The 24,619-nt window shown below is 45.1% G+C and overlaps 1 protein-coding gene across 3 annotated transcripts in view; it reads left to right on the forward strand.

The window, feature by feature from the left end:
• Positions 1-24,619, forward strand: part of Fermt2 (FERM domain containing kindlin 2) — an 83,447-nt gene that overhangs the window by 16,422 nt on the left and 42,406 nt on the right. For all 3 annotated transcript variants that reach the window (XM_059273767.1, XM_059273766.1, XM_059273768.1), the window contains exon 3: positions 14,002-14,235. In XM_059273767.1, the coding sequence (XP_059129750.1) occupies positions 14,002-14,235 (234 nt within the window). The remainder of the gene's footprint in view (positions 1-14,001; positions 14,236-24,619) is intronic.

Consider the following 24,619-nt stretch of genomic DNA (forward strand, 5'->3'; position numbering starts at 1 on the left):
CAGCGCATATAGTGTGAGCCCTGGTGTCTAGGAACTAAGGCAGGTTGGACAAATTAGCAGTAAGCCTTCAGTGTTGGGTAGAAAGTTAGCCACCCTCTGGAAATAATGATTGTGTGGTGTCTACAGTATGCACTCTATAGTTGTGTGGTCAATTTGATCTGAGAGACTTCTCAGCCACTTCGAGCTAGTATATAATAACAAATAGAAATAGAGAAGTCAGATAAATAGAAATCAATAGACCTAATTTTGTATTTGTACTTCAAAAGGTTCTCTGTGTCTTGGTTTTTGTTGGTTGGCTTTGTTTGCTTTTGGACAGGGTTTTGTCATATATAGGGCTGGCCTAGAGTTCCCTATTTTGCCCAGGCTGGTGTTTTAGTTAAGTTTTTGTTGAATGATAAACCACTATGACCAAAAACAGCCTGAGGAAGAGAGGGTTTATTTCAGGTTACAGTTCCACATCACAGTCCATCACTGAGGTAAGTCAGGGCAGGAACTCAAGGTGAACCTGAAGTCAGGAGCTGAAGCAGAGACCTCCATGCTCCCCATGGCTGACTCAGCCTCCTTTTTAATTTTCTGGGCATTGGCATTTTGCCTGCATGTATATCTGTATAAGGGCATTCAGTCTTCTCGAGCTGGAGTTACGGACAGTGGTGAGCTGCCATATGGGTGCTGAGAATTGAACTCAGGACCTCTGGAAGAGCAGCCAGTGCTCTTAACCACTGAGCCATCTCTCCAGCCTCATAGAATACTTTTCTTTCTTTCTCTCTCTCTCTCTCTTTCTTTCTTTCTTTCCTTCCTTCCTTCTTTCTCTTCTCTTCTTTTCTTTTTCTTTTTTGGTATTTTGAATCAGGGTCTCACTCTGTAGCCTTGGCAATCCTGGAACTCACTATGAGGCTGGCCTTGAACTCACAGAGATCCACCTGCCTGTGTCTCCTGAGTGCTGGTATTTTAGTCTACTTTCTTATAACACAGAGGACCACCAGCCCAGGGGTGGCACTACCTACCATGGGCTTTGCCCTCCCACATTAACCAGTAATTAAGAAAATGCTCCACAGACTTGCCCACAGGCTGTCTTATGGAGACATTTCCTCAATTGTGGTTTCCTCTTAGATAACTCTAGCTTGTGTTAAGTTTGGGTCATGGTGGGGGGGATGGTTTTGAAATGGCATACAATGACAACCTAACCTCCAGCTTTTAATTCAGAGTGCTGGGATTACAAGTATAGATCACAAGTATATTCCTAACTTTTATTTTGTTAGTTATGTAGAAGAAATAATAATTAGTCAGTGTTTGTTTATTAGAAGTTTATTTTTCTGTTAATCATAACAAATATCCAGAATTGTTTGTCTTTAGCAAGATTTAGTCCTCACAGTTCCGGTGACCAAGAGGTCCCAGCCAACCTCTTTCCTCTGGAGGGAGGGGCACCCAGCTTTGTCCTGACTTCTGGATTACTGAGGCCACCAGCAGAGCTCTGCCCTCTGCCCTGATTTCTTCCCTGAAGCCCCATTTCCGGTGCTGTCACCCTGGGGAGTAGGGTTTCTACAGTGAGAGTGAAGAGATCCAAGTCCTCATTCCATAGCAGCTTCTGTGTTCCCACAGTTAACCTCAGAAACCTTCATGTCAGCTAATACTGCCTTTAACTCTGACGGAATGCCAGGCTTCCATTGACATTGTTGGCGGTTTGAGTGGCGTGTAGACTTTGAAGCACCTCGTGTTTCTGTCAATAAGTTAACATTTTAAAATAGGACATAGACTTTTCAAAACAATGCTCTTCCATCAGTACACCCTTGCTGCTGTAACTTACACTGCACCAGTTACCCAGCAACACACACAACTCACATTTTGCTGCCGTCAACTTGAACTGTGACTGATTGTGGGAAGGGCAGTTTGTGCCACTAGCTCTTCAGTGGTGATAAGTGAGTGACGTCAGTCATGACACCTCTTCAGCAAAATGTGTCCTGGTGTGGCCTCTTGTTTCCAGGTGATCCATTTCTGTGTTGTTTTATAAGAACGGATAATTGAAAGAGGAACCTGATTAATGAAGATAGAAGCACAACCCGTAGCGGTGGGAGGCACTGGGTGTGAGGTTCGAACCGATCAAATAGAGCTCCTGCATAGGTAGCTCAGCCTGGGCACCTGGGTGCTCTTGCCACTCGGGAGACTCAGATGCAGCCAATAGAACTTGGTAAAGACAGGACTTAGGACACAAAGAGAAGACAGTGTAACAGAGATGTCCCCATGTCCCCACAAACAAAAGTGCATGTGTATAAAGGATGATCTCAGAAATACTTGATGGAACTGATCCCCCTTGCCTTGCCCTGGCTACTGGGGATTGAACCCAGGACCTGTCACTGCTAAGCAAGCACTCCTCCACTGAGCTGCAGCTCTTTAAAAAGGTTTTTATTTTAACAGGGTTTCACTAAGTTGTACAGGCGGGCCTTGAATTTGTGGTCCTTCTGCCTCAGCCTCCAAGTAGCTGTGAGTGCAGGCCTGTGCCACCAGCTCAGAATGACTTTGAAAATACACAGAGTAGCTCTTGGGAGGCAGAGGCAGGCAGACCGCTGAGTTCAGGGCCAGCCTAATCTACATACTAGTGAGTTCCAGTCCCGCCAGGGCTACACAGTGAAACCCTGTCTCAAGGGAGAAACAAAAACAAACAACAACAACAAAACACCCACACCAACAACAGCAACAAGAATATAAGGAGTAAAATGTAGATACACATTTAGAAAATAGAATGACTTTAGCACAGCATGAAAGATGCTGTTTCTGTGTGTTGAGTGTGCGTTCCGGGCTGGGGAGACAGCTCAGGGAGTACTTGCTGTGTGAACATGAAAACCTGAGTTCGATTCTCGAGAACCCACAGAGAGTTGGGCCCATGATGAGGGCATGCCTATAATCCCAGGGCTGGGGAGGCAGTCAGGAGGACTTGGATAGGCAGTCTAGCTGAAACCGTGAACTGTGTGTTTTAGACTGAAGACCTCAGTTAATCCCTAAAACCTGTGGTAGGAGAGAACCCACTCCTGAAAAGTGTCATTTGACTTCCATATAGCATGAGTGCGCTCACTCACACACACATGCACACACACACATATCAGGAGAGCAGTTAAGGAAGATGCCCTTAAGTATCAAACTCTGATGTCACATGCAGGTACACGCATACAAACATCTACACACAAGCACACTTGAAGAGTTCAAGACCCTAAGCTAATCTCGGCTGCATTGACAAAAAGGGTCAAGGGAAAACAGGGTGTTGACTGGGTTGGGGATAGAGATGACGGGAAAGGTGTCAAGTCAAGCAGACCAAAAACACCTTGTTCTGTAACTGGGTCAGAGGACTTGGGATGGAAGAGCCCTCACACCGAAAGACTTGTGTAACTCATTGAGGAGTTTAGACGTTGCCAGCCGAGACTTTCAAGTTTTTCATTAGAAGTAAAATGATGAAATTTGCATTGTAAAAGTTAGCTAAGGGAGATTGTAAAAATAGGTTTTCAAACTGGGCCTTGGTGTGGTACAAACTTGTTACCCTAGCCACTGGAATGTTGTTTGAATATTCAAAAGTCCAAGGACCGCCAAAGCTATAGGGTGAGTTTAAGGCCAACTGGAGCAACCTACAGAGATCCTTTTTGAGCAGTAAAAGGGGCTGTGGGTATTGTTATTTATTAAGTGGCACAATGTTATTTATTAAGCAGCACTGTTTACCATGTAAGAGAAGCCACAGGCAAAACAAAACCCACTATAAGAGTTTATTAAGGGAAGGGAACAGAAGGGGTGCGCATAGGCCTGTGGAGTGACCGTTCAGGAAGAGAGGGAAGGAATAGGGGGAACCCGCTTTTATAGGTTCCCCCCCAGCACATGCACCTATGGGCTTACATAGCTACGCCATGCATGCGCATAGATTGCATGACCACACTGTGCGCGGATTACGTGATCATGCAGCACACAGATTACGTAGGAAGTAAGGCCCTGGGATGACTAAGCATCGATACTGTACAGCACATGTGCAGTCATGTAGCTGGGGGAGTGGCCAGGAATTCTAACATTCTAGACAATTTGTTTTTTATAAAAAATGGCAGGTGAACAGGAATGGGGGGCGCCATGTCCCCTGAAACTGCTTCTGGCTGACTCAGTGGGCATCGATTAATTTGGAGGTAGGGAAGGGGGCTTTTGAGATAGCTGGACGTCCTGAGGTAGTGGATTGTCCTCTGTTGCTTTGGGACTTGTCCATCGCCTTCTGCTGCTTTGGGCTTGGTGATTGTTTGGGTCTGACCTGTCCAGGTGGATTCAGGGTGGCTCTGGAGCTCGGAAGAATTTTTAAACAGGGAATTTAAAATCTATTTTAATGTTTAGTTCTCTGCTGTTCTACTTTTTAGCTGCAAGTATGGGGTGTTAAAAGGCTAAGAGGTTGGGCTGAGCAGCTTTTTCCTGAGGAAATGATAGGCTTAAGTCCTCTAAGGCTCAGGAGGGAGAGAGGGTACTGAGCTTGGGTAATGTACCTGGTAGGGTCCTGCAACTGGATAATAATAAGGGGATGGTGCCTAGCAATAGAAGGGTTCTGGGTGTCCCAGACTTTGGGGTCCACCTGAGAGGCTGGAAAGGGAAATGAAATGTTAGAGCTAGTAAACTGGGTGGGGAGGAGGAGGAGGAGGAGGAGGAGGAGGAGGAGGAGGAGGAGGAGCTTCTGATGAGTCTGGAGTCAGGCACATGGGGGCAGCAAATGAAATAAAAGCTCCTACCTTAGCTAGAAAATCTCTTCCCATTAGGGGCACAGGGCAGGTTTGGCACAACTGAAAATGTGTGGGTGAGAGGGATACCCCTGAAAATACAGTTAAGTGGTGGGGTCTGGTGAGGTAGGTAAGGCTGTCCCCCTAGCTCAACAATAGGGAGATGAGAAGGAGAGGTGGGACCCAAAACTCCCTCAGGATTGAGTAAGTGGCTCCGGTGTCCAAAAGGAAGGAAATGGATCGCCCTGATACTGTAATGGCTACCCTAGATTCCCTGTGAGAGATGGCTGTGGTCGGGCCAGGAACGGGGCACCTTCAGTCCTCGTCCATCGCCAAGACTAGGAGATGGGCTGGAGGGTGGTCGTCATTCGATGTCTCCATGCCATGAGATATATGGGGGCAGTCAGCTGACCAGTGTCCCTCTTGGTGGCACTTTGGACAAGGCCCAGATGGGGCAGGGCAGGCACGAGCCCAGTGGCCTTCTCTACCACACTTAAAACAGAGACCTGGAGTCCTTCGGGAGGCCGGTCGCATAGTTTGTGCCACATATACACTCTCACACACACGAAATCCAATTTCTTATATTAAAAACAGAAGTGGCTGTACCCGGCCTTGTGTGAGGGTATGTACCAGTCCCTGGCCACAGCTATCTAGAAGGTGAAGCTGGAGTGTTGATTGTTCACTCCCTTGTCTCAGTGCTGGGACCCCATTTATCTTGAACCTGTATAGTACTGCCACAATCTGAGAGTTCATATGTACATTGGTCCTGTTGTATCTGGAAGACACCGTTTCCTTGGACTCCTAAAAATCTTCCCACCTCCTCTTCTGCATGGATCCCTGAGAGCAGGGCTTTGATGAAAACCTCCTGTTTAGGACTTGGTGTTCCAAGTCTCTTGCCCTCTGCACGTTGTCCAGTTGTGGGTCTCTGTGTTGGCCCCATCTACAGTAAGAGGGCTGAGCAAAGCCCTGGTCTGTGAGTACAGCAGGACGTCATTAGGTGTCATTTCATGGCTGTGTTCCTTAAGCAGAACAGTTTAGTTCCTCTAAGCCTGTGACGTATTTTTCTCACGTTCTTGGCCACTTTATTAGTGTCAGATATGTGTTCATTCTAAAGGAGTAGGCCTTAAATCCAATCAAGAGGTAGTTGGTTACTCCCATGATATCTGTGCCACTGTTACACCAGTATGTCTTTTTGTTTGTTTTTTGTTTTGGGGGTTTTTGGTTGTGGTGTTGTCTTGAGGGTCTCACTATGTAGCCCTGGCTGTCCTAGAACTCACTATGTAGACCAGGCTGCCCCTGCTTCCTAAGTGCTGGGATTAAAGGTATGTGCCATCACGCCTGGCCAGCACCAGTATGTCTTACGAACAGGTTGCTGTTCTTAGGTGCAGACTTGATTTAGTAACTCTTCTTCTCTGAAGTCCCACCTGTCTTCTTTCTCACTCCTGAATGGTCCTTGTTTTCTGTTGGAAATGTTCAGGTGCGTCAGTCAACCTGAGAGCTTCATGGTTCTCCTCCACTCCTTCTGTCTGTCCTCTCTAATCTGTAGTAAATATCAGTGAGACTGGTTGTAAACCCCAATTCTCCAAACTCCAAAGGCAGTACATATGTCCAGAAATGTCAGTCTTGGCCCAATTCAAACTGTGCTCTAGAAGGATTTCTGGTGGCTAGATAAAAGCCAGCATTCCTCAGAAACTTGTGAAACAGGTTCCCAAAAGGAGTCATTTCCCTTACCTCTGACAGAGGGACACATATGGCTCTTCCTTGACATATACCTGTGATGCCTATCAGCATATCAAAGTCAATGCTAGCCACCAGGCTCCCTCAGTCCCTACTCACAAGGATTTGGAGTTTGGGGAATTGGAGTTTCCTTTAGACCTGACATTCCAGCCTTTTATTGATGATAGAGGGTAAGCTCTGGCCGCTTCACAACTGGGGAGGGCCCAGAAAGGCTGGAATGCTGGTCAAAGGTCGGGAGGGGGAGGGGAGTCAGGTAATGGCAGGAGACATGGAAATTCCATCAGAAGCATCTGGTTTGCAGACCAAGCCTGAAGAAACAAGGTGCAGTCACGTTGGCCGGACTGGTTCACACTGGTTTTCATCATGATTAGGGCTCACTGGTGGGCTCTGCAGTTGATTGCTGGATGTTGTCTGTCAACTGAGTGGGAGTCTTCTCATACATACATTCATACATACATACATACATACACACACATACACACACATACACACACATACATATACATACATATATGTGTGTGTGTATATATATGTGTGTGTATATATGTGTGTGTGTATATATGTGTGTGTATATATGTTCATACATACATACATACAGAAGATATTAACATGATCGCTGCCTGTAATCCGCACTGAGTTCCTCTTTGTAGAATAAGCAGTGAACAGCTGAAGTAGGCTCACACCTTTGAGCCATAGCAAAACAAAGCCTGAAGAGTTACCAGTGTAATAGAAGTGTAAACATGGACTTGTAATAAGAAATTTCTCAGCAGGGAAGAAGACAAAGGAGAAGAGCTTGAGGACCTGAAGACGGTCCTGGGATGAGAGCCTGTCCTCTATCCTGAGGGCTGGGTATAGAGAGAGCGGAGAGAGGTATTTTCAGCACAAGAGAAAAGCACTTTTAAGTCTATTTTATAAACAACCCAAGAAAATGTAAAGCTTCGAGCCTGCGACTACAGTAGCAGCCCAGTGCTTTCGTTACCAAGACCAGATTAACAGTCCACCAGAACTCCAGTGACTAATATTAAACTTTGAATTTTGAAGTCTTAATGCCATGTTATAATCCTTAAGTCTCATTTTTTTACACACCTTAAATCACTTCCTTAGACCTTTATAACTTCCCTAAACCTACTTTCTTCCATCTGGAAACATCCAGTCATTTACCATGAGGCAGAGGTGCTTGGTTACGAGAGCAATCATCGAAAAGCCAGTTCTTTTAAATAACCCAACAGTAAAAAGTAAATTTTCAGTCAGTAACAGCAGCGTGGTAGCTTGACTTCTCTTCCATTGAAGCCTGTTTGTGAGTCTCCCTTTCTCAGCGGGAAACCTGTCAGCACGGTAAACCTCCCTCTCCTGAGTTGTGCTTCTGACCTGCATTGGCTTTGGGACTTGTCTTTGGAGTTGCTTGTAAAGTAGTGTGCCCTTCTCAGGCTCTCTACGGATGTGAAACCTTGTTTTGTCTGCGTGAATAGAGAGGATGTGTTCAGCTGCTGCCATAAGGAGCTCGTTATGGGATGCTCCGTGGAGATTGCTCCACGGTCATCCCAGTCATCCCAGTCATTGTTATAATAATGCTGTAGTGTCATTCCCTTCTGAAAACCCAAACTAAAGGACTCCTTGGACCTGCCGTCCCTTTTCTGACCTGTTGGCCAACCCCTCCCCATAGCAGAATATCAGAGCCACTGTGTCTCCCTCGTTGCTGTGTTCTCACCCAGCCCTTGTTCACTTTGCACTCTTCTCGGTGAACACTCTATGAAGCACAGGTCACCCTGCTTAAAACCACCTCCAGACCTATCTTGACATAGTTGATCTAAGGTGGTGGTAAGAGACAGTCACCTTTATCTGCCCACCCCCAACTAAAACCCAAAGCAAACATAGACAAAATAGACATAGACAAGCAAAATAGCTCTGCTGTGCAGATAGGTCCAGGCATCAATATTTTTAAAAATTGCTTAGACTTAAAAAAAAAATTTTTTTTAATGCTGCTCAGGCATTTCCAATGCTGAGCAGACGGAAAGTCACTAAGTAGCTTATGTCACACTCACAGTAAGACCTGGACAACTTTACAGCAAACAAGGGTCCTGCTGCCTGGAGTCTTCACCTGCTGACAGCAGTCCTCTGCTCATCAGTCTCCTTCAGATACCACAGCTTTGTCACCCAGCACCAACCGTCTCCAGTGCCTTTTGACACATGGGTTAACAGAGACCGTCCATGTATTGTTTTACAGATGCTGTGTGATATTCTGTGGTGAGAAATACCATGGACTAGGTCGGTAGCCTGTTGTCCTTAAGAGTGCTACTGGAGAGGCTAGGGAGATGGCTCTGTGGTCATGGGAACCCACAGAAAGGTGGATCCTTGATTCTGTGAATGGTCTTCTGAGCTCCACACAGATGCTGTAGCGCACACTCCTGTAATACCAGAGTGTCCACTGTTTTAATATATGCTCCAGGCTCATAATTCCTCTTCTATCCACCTTCCAACACCATTTTTCTTTTTGTAGTGTGTGTGTGTGTGTGTGTGTGTGTGTGTGTGTGTGTGCGCGCGCGCGCGCGCGCGCATGAGCATGCATGCACTCATGTTGGATGTTGCATGCATGCCAGATACAATGTCAAGTGTCATCTATCACTTTTTTCTCCCTTTGAAACAGGTTTCTGTCCTGGCTAGTTTTATGTCAGTTCAACACACACTAGAGTCATCAGAGAGGAGAGAGCCTCAATTGAGAAAATAAATGCCTCTGGGCATTTTCTTTATTAGTGATTGATGGAGGAGGACCCTGGGTTCTGTAAGAAAGCAGGCTGAGCAAAGCCTTGTAAGCAGCACCCCTCCATGGCCTCTGCATCAGCTCCTGTCTCCAGGGTCCCATCTTTTTTAGTTCCTATCCTGCGTTCTTTTGGTGATGGACTGTGGATGTGGAAGCGTAAGCCAAATAAGCCCTTTCCTCCCCAGCTTGATTCTGGTCATGGTGTTTCATCACAGCAATAGTAATCCAAACTAAGATAGTCTCTCTAAGTAGCCCTAGCTATCCTGGAATGAAATTCACTGTGTAGACTTTCTGTCTCTGCCTCCCAACTCCCCGGATTAAAGGTGTGCACCACCACTCTTGACCTCCATCACTTTTCACCTTGTTTTTCTGGACAGTCTCTCACTGAGCCGGAAGTTCACTGACAGTAGCAAGACATGCTAACCACGGAGCTCCAGCCAATACATCTGTTTCTTCCCTGACGGTGCTGAGATTAGGTGTGCTCCATTTGCCCTCCCCTCTCTGTAGGGGCTGGGGAATTAAGCTCAGGTCCTTGTGGATAAAACACATCAGGTCTCACTTGCATTGCCCTTGGTAAGAGCTTCTATTGTATAGTGGGTGAAGCCCACGCAGGATTTCTGGTCCTTGTATCGCGTGTTGTCCTTGTCCCTGTTTATCCCTGCCGGCTGCAGGCAGGCTGCTCCTTCACAGAAGAGCCAGGTAGAATTGGCTTTGGCTGGGAGAGCAGGCTTTAAAGAGAAGAACAGCGATCCACTTTTGGTTTATAAATAGGCCGTTTCTGTGCTAATGTGTGAGCTGTGCCTCTTACAGACCTTGTCATGATGCCGTGTGTCTGATGGGAAATGGAAAAGAAGGAAAATGGGCTTTGGGGAAGGTTTGTGCCCTGGGCCCACTCTGAAGACTGGTTGATAGAGCGTTGAGGGTTTTGTGGTGGGTTTCTTTCTTTTCTTTTTATTCCGATTCTCGCTTTCAGGGTACAGTTCATCATGGGGAGGGGACAGATGAGACTTCACTGTATCCTACTCTGATGAAGTTTACTTAATACTGCTTATGTGGAGAGCGCTCACAATGTTGTATATCAGGCCTGAGGGCCACAGCTTGCCCGTCAGGATGGCATTGATGTTGAAGGCAGATACAGTCATAGTATCTGAACAGATGAGTGTGGCCTTGTGCCACACAACTACTTATGGACACTGAAACCCGTTCTTAGCTCTTGGGGACACCAAAAAGCCAGGAGATGGTGCATTTGGTCCCTCAGCCATCCATAGGTCGCCACCTCTAGCTTCACATCTTATTTGAGGTCTTTCTTCAAAAGTGCAATTTTTGACCGCTCGTAACTTTTGTGGTCTGGAACAAGTTGCCTCTCTGTCAAAATGTATGTGTAGTGTAGCCTCTATTTCAGATCGCTCCCTGTCAGGCCTCTCTGTTAAGCACTTACTCTGGACCACATTTGACATTGTTTGAGTCTGCCCTTTGTTATGGCTGAAAGCACGCCTCTGCCTTGCTAGCCCTGTCCAGCAGCTGCACTTGCCATCAGTCAGCGTTTATTTCAGGCTGGAGGCAGGTGCTGAGGAACTGCCCCCACTCCGGTTCACCGGCAGCTGTGTGGACAGATTCCTGACATGCCGGCGGCTTCTTTTGCTAAAGCATGGAGATTTCTAGATTTGCTGTATGCCTGTGGAGTGCATGGCCCTAGGCCACTAGAGAGGTAGCCCGGAAGTTCTGGGCATTTAATGACCCCAGAACAATGTTTAACCGAGGAAGAGGAGAAATACCAAACCCCGGCCTTTTCTCCTCAGAAGGAATGGATGGCAGTTGTCCACACGGGTTAGTGAACTCCTGGCCATTCAGAACTGCTTCCCTCCCCCCACAGTGCTCTCCCTGGAACCCCCCACCCCCATTCCATAAATAAGTCACTCGTTTATCTCAAAGTTGCCTGCATCGTCTGGATTTTTGGAATTAGAGTGATTTTTTAAAATTAATTAATAGTTAATTAATTTAGTTATTTTGGGGGTTTGAATACAGGGTTTCTCTGTGTAGCCCTGGCTGTCTCGGAATTCATGCTTTAGACCAGGCTGTCCTTGAACTCATCAAGATCCACTTGCCTCTGTCTCCTGAGTGCTGGGATTAAAGGCATATGCCACCACCACCTGGCTCAGTAACTTTTTAAAAAGATTTGTTTGTATTTCTTATGTGTATGGATGTTTTAACCACATGTGTATGTGTGTACACCACGGGCATTCCTGGTACACAAGGAGGCCAGGAGAGGGCAGTGGGCCCCCTGGAATTGGAGTTCCAGATCTCTGTGAGCTGCCGTGTGGGGGCCGGGAATGAAATTCACGTGTGTCCTCTACAAGAGCAGCAAGTGCTTTGAGCCATTGCTTTGGTCCCGGGGTGACTCTTACTACAAGCCTTCCCCTCCCTCCTTTCTTTCTTTCTTTTTTTAAAAAATTTATTTATTTTTTGTACATTGGTGGTTTTGCCTGCATGTTTCTGTGTGAGGGTGTCAGACCGTGGAGTTATAGACAGTTGTGAGCTGCCATGTGGGTGCTGGGAATTGAACCTGGGTCCCCTGGAAGAGCAGTTAGTGCTCTTAACCACTGAACCATCTCTCCAGCCCATCCCTCCTTTCTTTTGCTTGCTGGAAATCCGTGACGTCATTTCCTTAGTCGTGATGTTGTCATAAGAGTTTACAGAAGTGCCTAGGTAGGGGTGGATGGGAAGGCTTGTATCTACCTACAGATAAACCAGGTCAACTCTATGATCTTAATCTCTATTCCTAAAGAGAACAGTAGCATGTGTGACCAGAACTCTTTAAATGTAGAAAGCCCCAGCTTCAGCTATCTGCTCTAAGCTAATTCAGAACTTGGTACTTCCAAAAGTTGTCAAATTCTGTGCTGGAGAATAACTTAAGCCGTGAACCCTACATGTATAACAGGGCGGCTGCAAAATAGCAGTTCACGTGTGTTTGCAGACGAGCTCCCAACACCGTGACTGACTGGACTATATCCCAGTGCAAGGCAAATATTGAAAAAACCATTTTTATTCAATGTAATTTATGGGGGAGGGGAACTAGAAAGAGGGGAGGGAGGGGAAGCTTTGGTTAGGGTGTAAAAACAAGAAAATAGATAAATAAAAAGTGTAATTTACAGTTTGGTGGGAAAATAACTTGGAGAATCATCTCTGCTTTGAATAAGATAACATTTATCCACTGTCTTATAAACAGAGAACGTGTCGCCATGGCTATAAACTATGGCTGGATTCTTAGCAAGGAGTTAGGAGCTGGCCACGGTGTTGTGGTGTCCTTCCCCTTACGTCTGTCCTGCTGGTTGCTAGCAAGAGTTTCTCCGAGTGTCTCAGCCATTTTTATTTTCAAGGATGTTCGTGTCAGTTTCTATGCTGTTGGTGGTGGTGAGCTCTCTCTGGTTTGGTCCTTTCTTCCTCTGGACTAATTGTTTGGTTGTTTTCTTGTCTTCTTCAAGTCACTTCTCCCCTTTTTAACCACTTAGTAAGCTTACTATACAGTTGATCCAAAAAGATTTTTCTGTAAATACTAGCTGAAGTTAGGTTGTATGTCTTCCTGTTACAAGTTTATTGTTTCTGTATTCCTTACCTGATTATAGCCAAATCTTGTGTATTTGGTTTCTAAAGCTACTAAAACATTTGGTAGATATTAATGTTTTCTATATACTTATACTGAAATATGTTCAAAGAAAAAAAGCTTGGGCTGTGTAAGTCTTATCCTGGTTAGTTCTTGTCAACTTGACACAAACCTGGACATGTCTGGGAGTAGGGAGTCTTAACTGAGAAGATGTCTTCACCAGACTGCCCACCCTCGGGGTCCTGACTTGTACAAGAAAGCGGAGTGAGCAAGCCATGGGGAGCAAGCCAGTAAGCATGCCCTCTACTTGGTTCCTGCCTCCAGGTTCCTGCCCTGACTTCCCTCAGGGATGGAGTACGACCTGCGAGTTGCCAGCTGAAATGAACCCTTTCTTCCCTGAGCACTCCTGGTCATGATGTTTATTCTGTCACAGCGATAGAGTCGCTAACTGTGACAGTTCTCTGAGTTCCTTCCTCAGGATGTTTTGGGGAAGCATGTTTGGACTACAGGCTGTTCACGTTTTAGAATGTCACCCTCATTCACTTCGATTCCCCGTCCATGTTCCTACCCTTACTACCATAACACGTTATTTTTATTTCTTCTTCTTGAGACTTTTATCTTACTTTAATTATATGGGGGTGTTTGTACACGTGAGTGCTGGTGCCCACAGAAGCCAGAGGCATCAGATTCCCCTGGAGCCCATGTGCAAGAGCAGCAAGTGTGGTTAACCACTGAGCCTCCTCTCCAGCCCCGCCTCTCCTGCCCCCCCACCCCTACCCTCCGCCTTCACACAGGTGGATAGCCTCAGACATGAGCATTTCTAGGTATATTGTGGGAATCCTGTTGCCTGTTCTTCAAAGCTGAATTCCGAATCCACTCAATTTTGATTCCTTCCTATTCCAGTCCCAGGGTTGTTTGTCTTCCAAGGTCCAGGTCTGTCTGATTGACCCTGGGTGTTTTTCCTGGGCACGGTGTGCACTGGGTTTTGAGGGCAGAGCCGTTGGTACATTTTGCACCTATCACTAACAGTCTTGTTTTTCTTAAGTATCCGGTTTTGTTTTCTAGTATCTGTTGTTTATCTTAAGTACCCAGGTTTGGTTTTCTGTCTTTAATTTCTCTCCAGCTATTCTATGTGATTTTTTTTAAAAGCATTTTTCTTGTTTACTGTTTGTTGTTTATAGATGTAAAAAAGGATTGGTCTGACCATGCTCTCTGGTGGGAAAAGAAGAGAACTTGGCTGCTTAAGACGCACTGGACCTTGGATAAGTACGGTATCCAGGCGGACGCCAAGCTTCAGTTCACCCCCCAGCACAAGCTGCTCCGACTACAGCTCCCCAACATGAAGTATGTGAAGGTGAAAGTGAATTTCTCTGACCGAGTCTTCAAGGCTGTGTCTGACATCTGCAAGACTTTCAGTAAGTGTTCAGCCCTCCAGTCAAGTGTGGTGCCCATGGGCCTCACATGGTATTGAGCTTATCCTCAGAGTGTGGTTTGGGGTGAAATTATTATTTATATAGTTTTTAATGTTCATTTTAGATAAAGAAGTATTGGGTTAAGGTTTCTTTTTTCCCTGATTAGAATCAGATCATGTTTCTTATTATATAAAAGTTTTTTTTTCTGATAGCTTTATTACTTGACAGTAGTGGGGATTGAACCTTGGGCCTCAGTGCATGCAAGGCGAGCGCTTTTCCACTGAGCTACACTCTCAGCCCCAGCAGCTTTGTCTGTCCGAGGGAGGGGAAGGGAGCAGGCATTGTTTTCAGAGGGCTGTGGCTCTCCGGTATTTCCTTCACATAAGTCACTGTGATTTTAGTAATTCCGAGAGATGGCGTCACTTCCTTTGACAAAGGCTTGCCAGTTCCTAAGGAAACCGTGAGGACTCTCCCTCACCTGCTGTGAATACTCTGTGCTTTCAGAAACAAGATGTTTCTGGTTATGATGTATGGCAGGAAGCATTTAGCCCTCAGAGAAAACGTGAATTTTCATCATTCCCGCTAGCACATAATTTTTAGATATAGTTAATGACTCTCCAGATTTTAGTTCCAACTAGAACTCGAACTCTTTTATACATATGTTGCATTTTCAGGTGACACTAATAATTCATGAACACACTGTTACAAAAGAGTCAAGACTGTAGACATACACAGTAAGTGACCCCTTCCCCAAAGTGACTTCAGTCTACAGTTTGATTTCTACACATTCGCTTGTCCAGGCCATTTTCTGTGCAGTGTGTTTATGTGTGGTGTATGGTTTGGGCACATGTGTACGTGTACGAGGATTTGGAAGTCTTCACAGATGTAAAGACAATAGGAGGATGTTGGTTGTCCGTCCTACTTTTTCTGCCCTGTTTCCTTGAAACAGTGTCTCTCTGAACCTGGAGCTAGGCTGGCAGCCAGCAAGCCCCAGCTGCCCTCCGTGTGCCCTCCGCAGCGTTGAGATTACAGTCACTGCCAGCTGTTTGGGTAGGTGCCGGGGATCTGAACTCACATCCTCAGGCTTGCACGGCAAGTGCTCTTGCCCACTGAGCCGTCTCCCTGCCCCCAGTTACATGTATTTTTTTTTTTTATACAATTTACTATTTTACAGTAATCGTGTATAGTTGCACTAGTATTAACTCCCCATCCCCAGCGTTCCCTGTTAGTGGACATTTAGGTTGTTTCAGTTTTAGAGCAAATACCGCGATGAGGTTTTGTTTTGGTGTAGCATATTATTGACAAGTTTTTGGTTGGGATAGCTTCAGGACACCCGGTCCTCATTAATTGCTACTAGAGCCATTGGCAGATGCTCCTGGGCTGTCTCAGGCACCTGGAAGCAAGGCTGGGGTGGGGCTGCTGATCCTTAGCACAGCGCTCCTTGCTCCTGAGTTGAGTCTCTGCGTTTGTCGTGTGGAGTCTCCCATTTTTGTTTGTGGTTCTGATAGGGGCTCTGACCAAGTCAGTATCTACTTTAGGACTCCACTACACACACCCGCGCCCCCCCCCCCCCGCGCCCCCCCCCCCCCCCCCCCGCGCGCGCATGCGCGCGCACACACGGACAGGGTCTCTCTGTGTAGCCCTGGTTGTCCTGGAACTCACTCTGTAGACCAGGCTGGCTTCAAAGTCACAGAGATCCACCTGCCTCTGCCTCCCGAGTGCTGGGAATAAAGGTGTGTGTCACCACTGCCCAGCTCATTATTATTATTATTATTATTATTATTATTATTAAACCTTCTGAAATGTGTGTTGTTCTTGTTTACAAGCAGTCTTAGGAGTGTTCATCCTTTCCAGTTTTTAGGCATCTTTTGCTGTCATTTCTAGGAACTTAGGGTATCAGAGGGGGACATACAGTCAGATTAATATCACTGTTTTTATCTAATGCTTCTCATTTATGTTTAATGGGATAATACAAATTTAAACACTGAAAAGTACAAAGAACTACGTAACAGTTACTTAATTCCCATTATTTAGGTTATTTAGAATTATTGATACTTTATCATTTTTAAGTCATGGTAATATAGGTAAAATTCTTTTTTTTTTTTTTTGGTTTTTCGAGATAGGGTTTCTCTGTGTAGCTTTGGCACCTTTCCTGGAACTCACTTGGTAGCCCAGGCTGGCCTCGAACTCAAAGAGATCCGCCTGGCTCTGCCTCCCAAGTGCTGGGATTAAAGGCGTGTGCCACCACCGCCCAGCTTAGGTAAAATTCTTAAGTGACGTCCTCCTAACTCCCTTCACAGAGCACATGTGGCCTAGTTTGCACTGTTGTTACTGGGATTAAAGGTGTGTGCTACCACACATGGCTCAAACATTTTTTCATTGATTTATGTATTGCTTGTGTTGCAGCGGAGCAAATGTCATGATGATGTCCATGTGGAGGTCAGAGGACAAGCTTCTGGAGATGGTTCTGACCTCCTACCATGTGGGGTCTGAGGATTGAACCCAAGTCCTCTTCCTTTCTTCAGAGCCATTTCCTGCCCAGATCTTTCATGTTTATGCTTAGTGTTTGCTGCATCTTGTCCAAATTATCTTTGCTGAGGCTAAGCTCCAGCGAGTATTCTTCTGTATATCTTAGGGATTTTCAGAGTAGGGTGGTGTTTAGTTTTGTTTCATTCTTTAGGACATTCCCAAGTGCTAGGATTATGAGTGTGCCAACATGCCTGGCTTAGGGTTGAGTTCAGAAGCTTTTCCACGCTGTACCCACTGACCCTTTCCCAGCCCTGTCTTTTCCTTCATCAGTCTCTGCTGTTAGGAATGCCATCGATTTCTTTTTTCTTGTAATCTATCTAATTAATATCTTCGTTGGGCTCTGTCTTAAATCTTAACAATTTATATTTCACTTTTCTGTATAAATAATCACACCTCTTATAATTTACTCTCTTTCTCATTTGTACGTCTTGTCTCCCACTGTGTCTTGATATGACGAATTAGACTTTTAGTCGTGTTGAGTAACAACAGTGGCAGTATTGTTAAACTGTTCCTGATATTTTACAGGAGCTTACATTTGGTTGTGTGTGTTTAGGAACTTTTCACCTATGTTTTATTTCTAATACCTTAACTCATGGAAACACATAAAATGTAATTAAATGGAGGTCATAGTAGAACAATGGGAAGGACCTCCGTGCCCTGATTAACTTTAGAACTCTTCATACCTTACCTTAGCTCGTATTCCCCTCTTTATTATCCACGTGCTGTCACTAAACCTTACCCATAAATGTATTGGGCATTCATCTGTAGGTGGAGTTTTCCCATTTCTGGAGCAGCTTCCACATTACCACACAGAGACTTACATTAATTGTAAATGCTCAGCCAATAGCTCAGGCTTATTACTGACTAGCTCTTACATTTTAAGTTAACCCATATTCTTTATTTACACTCTGCCACCTGGCTGTACCTTTATTAGCGTGGCACATTCATCTGCTCTCTGTGTCTGGCTGGTGACTCCAGCCTCTGCCATCCTTCTTCCCATCATTCTCAGTTTGGCTTTTCTGCCTAACTTTATCCTGTCCAGCTATTTATTGGCCAGTCAACTTCCTTATTAAACGAGCCACAGCGACAAATCTTCACAGTGTACAAAAGGATTATTGCACAGCATTCATCCTTCCTGCCACATTCTCTTGTGAGTGATGGTAAATGTAGGTGGTATTTAAGTGTCTGTACTTACATTTCTCCACCTTCCTAAATACAGCTGTGGGCATGTTTGTCTTTGTTGTTGTTACAGCCTTTACTACTGCTAATACCGTGCCATTTTCAGCCACGTGTAAGTCTAGCATTTCTTACCTTTAGAGTTCTGGGATGAGATGTGACACCAGCCTGGCCCCAGCCCCAGAGGCTCCACAACCTGTGTTTAACACTACCACCTGGAGACTGAGTGTGGAGGATATCCTGTATTCAAGCCACAGCATCTGCAGGCTTGCAGGAGCCTAGAGGAAGCTGGGACTTAAAGATGTAATTAAATCACTCTGGAGTTGAGAGTTGGTTATAGAAATAACTAAGGCAGCTACTTGGCCTTAAGTAATTCAATAACTACATGTTTAACTTATTTATTAGTAGTAATTGAAGATTGTTCTTGCTGAAAAATATTCCTTATAAATACCATAAAATGTTAGTGTGTGAATTGGGAAGGAAAGTGTGCATATTTGATAGACAGTTGTTAAATCCAGTTAGCAGTGTGCCTGTCTACATTTGTGTCATTTATGAGTGACTTGTGATTAGGCTTTTGTATGTTTTAATGGTTTTATAAACGTATCTATTTGAGATACATGAAAATTACAGAAATCTAAATCCCGTGTCCACAAGTAACTTGTATTAGAGCATGGTCCGACTCCTTGCTTAGCTGTTGTCTGGTTACCTCTGTGTTCCAAGGCGGATGAAGAGATCTGCACAGGGGTGAAATACCTTCTGTCGGCCTTGTGTAGGGAAAGCTTGGAGGCACTGTTCGTCTTTCCACCACTGGACCAAACACTGAAGTCACTTCATAACTGCTCCCGGCAATGATTTTCTCCTGTTAGTCATTTAATATTCAAGCCGAGTAATTTTCCTCAAATTAAATGAATTCACTTAAGTGCTGGTCACTGTGGTTTCATTAGTTGAACTCTTCTGGCTCTTGACGACTGTAAGAGAAGTAGCGTCAAAAAAAGAAAAATGACATGGCCAGTGTTACCAAATGCAGATACCCTCAGAGCCCGGAGTCTTGTGAGGGACGCCGGCTACTGTGGGGTCAGCGGTACAGACCGACACCAAACCGAACAGGAAATGACCTAATTGTGCTGAACACTGACAGCCTTTCCAGGGTTTCTTTCTTTGTTTTTAAAATTGGTAAAAATGATTTCTTTGTAATTTAACTCTCACAAAAATGCCGTGTGGTGGTTAAATGAGACTGACTTGCCTCTTCCTTTTAAACGAACATCATCAGCAGAGGCTGTCGAGTTCTGACCTGCACGCTGGTGTGGTGACGTCACCAATGTGCGCCCCATACTGACAGAGTTCTGTGCTCACAGTGTGTTAGGTTGGTGTTAGTAGATGGGGGTTCAGGTCTTCCCACTAGTGAAATTAGTTAGGCACGTGCTGACCCATTCCCTTTTCCCTCCTGCTGGACTTTGTAGAGACACGTGTACAGAGCAGATGGGGGCGGGGGGAGCTCCTGTAAAGATGAAAAGAAATGAAGAATCAGTCAGATTATTGTTCTATGCTCTATGCTTCTTTCTTTTTTAAAAATAATTTATTTTTATTTTATGTACATTGGTGTTTCATCTGTGTGAGGATGTCAGAACCCCTGGAACTGGAGTTACAGACGGTTGTGAGCTGCCATATGGGTTCTGGGAATTGAACCCAGGTCCTCTAGAAGAGCAGCCAGTGCTCTTAACCACTGAGCCATCTCTCCAGCAGCACTTTATGCGTGTTTCTACCCACAAAGAGTTTGGTGGTTGGTTGTTTTGTTTTGTTTTTTTCAGTCTAAAAATTATTTAGTGCTCCTTGTTACTTTATATTCAAATTACTTTTCTCATTCTTGTTAGTTTATTTTCAAATTATTTTTCTCATATATTTTGTTCTTTTTAAGTTTATTTTGGCTGTAAGTACTAGAAATCTAAACTCAGCTGTGTTCCACGTAAGGGTTTACATTTTCCCATCATGAGAAGTTACATGAGAAAACTGAAGTGATTAGTTAACGTGTCTCGAAGGACAGGCCCTTCCACCCTTCAGATGTGGCCTTGGCCTCCTGTTCGTAAGGCCCTGCATTAGTAAGGGTTTCTGTTGCTGTAATAAACACCACGACCAAAAGCAACTTGGGGAAAAGGGTGATTTCAGCTCTCAGGTCCCAGGTCCCACTCCATCACTAAGGGAAGCCAGGGCTGGAGCTCGAGGCAGGAACTGATGTAGGAGCCATAGGGGAGTGCTGCTTACTGACTTCCTTCCTATGGCTCACCCAGCCTGCTTTCTTATGCAACTGCAGACCACCAGCCCAGGGTTGCTATCGCCACAGAGGGCTTGGCCTGCCCACGTCAATCGTTAATCAAGAAAATGCCCCACAGACTTGCTTACAGGCCAGTCTGGTGGAGACATTTTCTCTCTCGAGGTTGCTTTTCTCAGATGTCAAGTTGATTTAAAAACCAATCAGGACAGGCCCCCTTCAGGGTGTGGTCTGTTGAGCTCTCTTCCCGACTTGGCTGATAAATGAAGCAGAAACCTTCCAGAATCTTCCTTCACATCTCATTGTCCACCTGGATCATGTGGCCAGTCTTAGCTGCAAGAGAGAGTAGAGAAACATAGGAAGATACTAATGTTTGCAGTTTCCTTATATTAGAGACAAGGAGAGAAAAGGACTGAGAAATGGTCTGTGAATTCACCCATAAGCAGGTCTGTGACATGCTCCTTTCTTAAGCCCTTAAGGAGACAAACTGAGCAAAACATAAAGATCAAATGGCATTTTGATTAGAGTGACTATATGAAAACTCTCTTTCATTTGATTTAACTCTTTTTGGGGGGTGGCGAGGAGACAGGGTTTCTTTGTGCAATAGCCCTGGCTGTCCTGGAACTTGCTTTGTAGACCAGGCTGGCCTCAACCTCACAGATCTGCCTGCCTCTGCCTCCCAAGTGCTGTGATTTCACTTAACTTTAAAGATTTATTTCGTGAGCCGGGCAGTGGTTGCGCAAGCCTTTAATCCCAGCACTTGGGAGGCAGAGGCAGGCGGATCTCTGTGAGTTCAAGGCCAGTCTGGTCTACCAAGCAAGATCCAGGACAGGCACCGAAACTACACAGAGAAACCCTTTCTCGAAAAACAAAAACAAAACAAAAAAAAAAAAGATTTATTTTGTGTGTAGGTGTTTTGTCTGCATGTATGTCTGTGTACCATGTGTGTACTTGGCGCGCAGGGAGGCCTAAAGAGGGCATCAGATGCCCTGGAACTGGAATTATAGATGGTTATGAGCTGCCATGTGGATGTCGGGAATCCAACCCAGGTCCTCTGGAAAAGTAGCCAATGCTTTTAGCAGCTGAGCCATCTCTCCAGCCTCTCACTTAACTGTCTGGTCAGTGTGATTGAAGTATATGATCTTCTAGGCAGTACTGAGTGCATTTTGGCAAATTTAGAGCAGAGTGATAGGGCAGGTTTCATCACCCTGTCGTTTCCTTGGTCCCCTTTGCTGTTCTGACCTTGCCAGCCACTGACCTATTTTTATCACTATAAGGGCTGCCTTTTCACAAATGTCATTTAAGCATAACCGTACAACAGTATGTAGCCTTCTATGGCTTTTCCCACCTAGCATAATGCTTTCTGCCCTGTGTGTATAATTTACCTCTGGTGGTCTGAATGGGCAATGTTCCCACAGGTCATCAGTATCTGCACATTTGGTCCCCAGTTGGTGATGCTGTTTGGGAAGGTTTGGGTCACACAGTCTTGTTGGAGAAAGTATGTCACTGGAAGTGGAGCTTTGAAATTATGTAACCTCACCCTACTTCCAGTTCACCCTGTCTGTTTTGTGCTTGAGGTAAAAGATGTGATCTCTTAGCTTCCTGTTCCTGCTGCCCTGCCTGCTACCTGTTGCCATGGTTTCTCATCATTGTAGACTCTGAACTCTTTGGAACCATAAGCCAAAATAAACTTCTATTAGTTGCTTTTGGTCATGGTGTTTTATCACAGCAACAGAAAGATAATAATGCATCACTAATCTAAGGACACATGATAAGATAGTTCAGCAGGTAAAGGCACTTGCCACCTAACCAGAAAACCTGAGTTCAATTTCTGGGACCCTTAGTGTGTAAGGAGAAAACTAATTAGTGCAAGTTGTCCTCTGACCCCACCCCCAACATCCACACAAACATATGTACACATGCAAAATAAATAAAATGGAATAAGAATTTTAAATAAAGATACAAAGACCACCCACTTGTAGTTCTTGTAGGAATTCTGGGTCATCAAACATAGGAAATTTAAAAGAGTGAAATTTTCCAGCCCCATTTGCAAATTGGACATAATATTTTGCATTCTGACCAGCAGTACTTGAGAGTTCCAGCTGCCTGCCCTGTGGTGGTTTAAATAAGAATGCTTTCCCATGGGCTCATATGTTTTTGAATGCTTAGTCACCAGGGAGTGGTCCTATTTGAAAGGATTAGAAGGATTAGGATGTGTGGTCTTGTTGGAGGAAGAATGTCCCTGGAGGGGAGATTTGATGTTTCAAAAACACGTGCTAGACCCAGGCGCTTGTCTGTCTGTCTGTCTGTCTATCTGTCTCTCCTTATGAATCATGATGTAGTGCTCAGCTATTACTCCAGTGCCTGTCTTTATGCCACCATGATTCTTACCACAATAAACCATACCATGAACCATACCTCTGAAACTGTAAGCAAGCCTTCAGTTCAGTGTCTTCTTTCATAAGAGTTGTCTTGGCCATGATGTCTCTCCACAGCAGAACAGTAACTAAGACAGAACTTGGTACCAAAGACTGGCATATTGCTGTGACAGGCCTGACCATGCTGTTTATTGGAGGAATATGGAAGATTTTGGGACTTTGGACTAAAAAAGTGGTTGAACACTTCAAATGGGGCTTACTGGGCCACCCTAGTAAGATCAAGGGCAGTCATGCTGAGAGCAGTGTCAGCTCAGCTCAAGTTTCAGAGGGGAAGAATATTAGTAAGTAGCCTAGAGACCATTCTTGTGATATTTTGGCGAAGAATGTGACTGTTTTTGCCCTTGACCTGAAAATCTGCCTGAAGCAAAATTGAAGAGTTTTGAATCAATGGTGTTGACAGAGGAGATTGTAAGACAGCCTAGTATTGACTGTGTTGTATGGTTATTAGTGGTCACTTTTATGAAGATCTATAATGAAAAAGAGAAAGCTAAGCAAGGAAAAATGCAAAATGTATAGTTTGAGGAGAGGAGCACCAGGAAGTGTAATGGAGCTAAGTCCAGGGCTCAGGGAGATAAACAGATTAAAGAAAAGCCTGATGCTAAATGTAATAACGGGAGTGGTGACCTCAGGGCAAGACCCCACCCGGCTAAGCTTCCAACTTATGAAAAGGAATTAAAGGAAAGCTTAGGCCAGGAAGGAAACCATGCACAACAAAGCTGATGCAGATGTAACTGAACAGGGGCCATGTTCCAGCCCCGCCAAGCAGCAGAACTTGGCAGCTTCAGCCACATGGCTCTGGCTTTAGAGTCGAGGATACAATAAAGGGGTTGTGGAGTCTCCCTCTGTGGCTAAGCAAAGTCACTGAGGCCAGGTGTGGGTCAAAGGTGTCTGCATGGAGGCCTACAGAGGCCATTGTGTGAAGCTGTGAAGATGAAGCCTGGATTTCACTGGAGACCCCAAGATGTTGGAGATACCACAGCTGTGGGATGGATACCTGCCAGAACAAGCTGCAGACCAGGTCTGGAACCCGCCCAAGAGAGAAAAGTGTGTTGCAGTCAACAAACTGAAGAGGAGTTGGAGATCGGAAGAGTGCTTTGACATCAGACATGGAAGTGCAGAATTTGGAGTTTGCCCAGCTGGCCTTGGGCTTGGCTTTGGTCCAGTATTTCCTCACTGTGCTCCCTTTCCTCCCTTTTGGAGTGGTGATGTAATATCCTGTGCCATTGAATGTTGGAAGTATGTGATCTGCTTTTTTTCTCTCTTGTTTTATTTTTTTTTTTCAAGACAAGGTTTCTGTGTGTAACCTTTGCTATCCTGGAACTCACTCTGTGGACCAGGCTGGCCTCGTCTGAGAGATCCGCCTGCCTCTGCCTTTCAAGTGCTGGGATTAAAGGCATGTGCCACCACTGCCTAGTTCAATATGCTTTTTGATTTTGACTTTATAGGAGATTACAGATAAGAGATTGCCTTGAATCTCAGAAGAGACTTTGAACTTTGGACTTTTAAACAGTGTTGAGACTGTGAAAGACTGTGGGGGACTTTTTAAGTTGGCTTGAATGAATTGTTGCATTATGTTATGGCTACAAGCCTGTGGGGACTGGGAAGTGGAATGTGGTGGTTTGAATAAGAATGGCCCCCATAGACTCATATATTTGAGTGCTTGGTCACCAGGGAGTGGCACTATTTGAAAGGATAAGAAGGTGTAGCCTTGCCGGGCAGTGGTGGCATACCACCTTTAATCCCAGCACTCAGGAGGCAGAGGCAGGTGGGTCTGTCTGTGAGTTTGAGGCCAGCCTGGTCTACAGAGTAAGTTCCAGGACAGGCTCCAAAGCTACACAGAGAAACCCTGTCTCAAAAGCCAAAAAAAAAAAAAAAAAAGCCAAGAAAGTATAGCCTTATTGAAAGATTAGGAGTGTGTCACTGGGGATGCGCTTTGAGGTTTCAAAAGCCCAGGGCAGGCTCTCCCTCTGCTTACGGA

This window comes from Peromyscus eremicus, chromosome 9 (assembly GCF_949786415.1).
Source record: "Peromyscus eremicus chromosome 9, PerEre_H2_v1, whole genome shotgun sequence".
Classification (NCBI taxonomy): Eukaryota; Metazoa; Chordata; class Mammalia; order Rodentia; family Cricetidae; genus Peromyscus; species Peromyscus eremicus.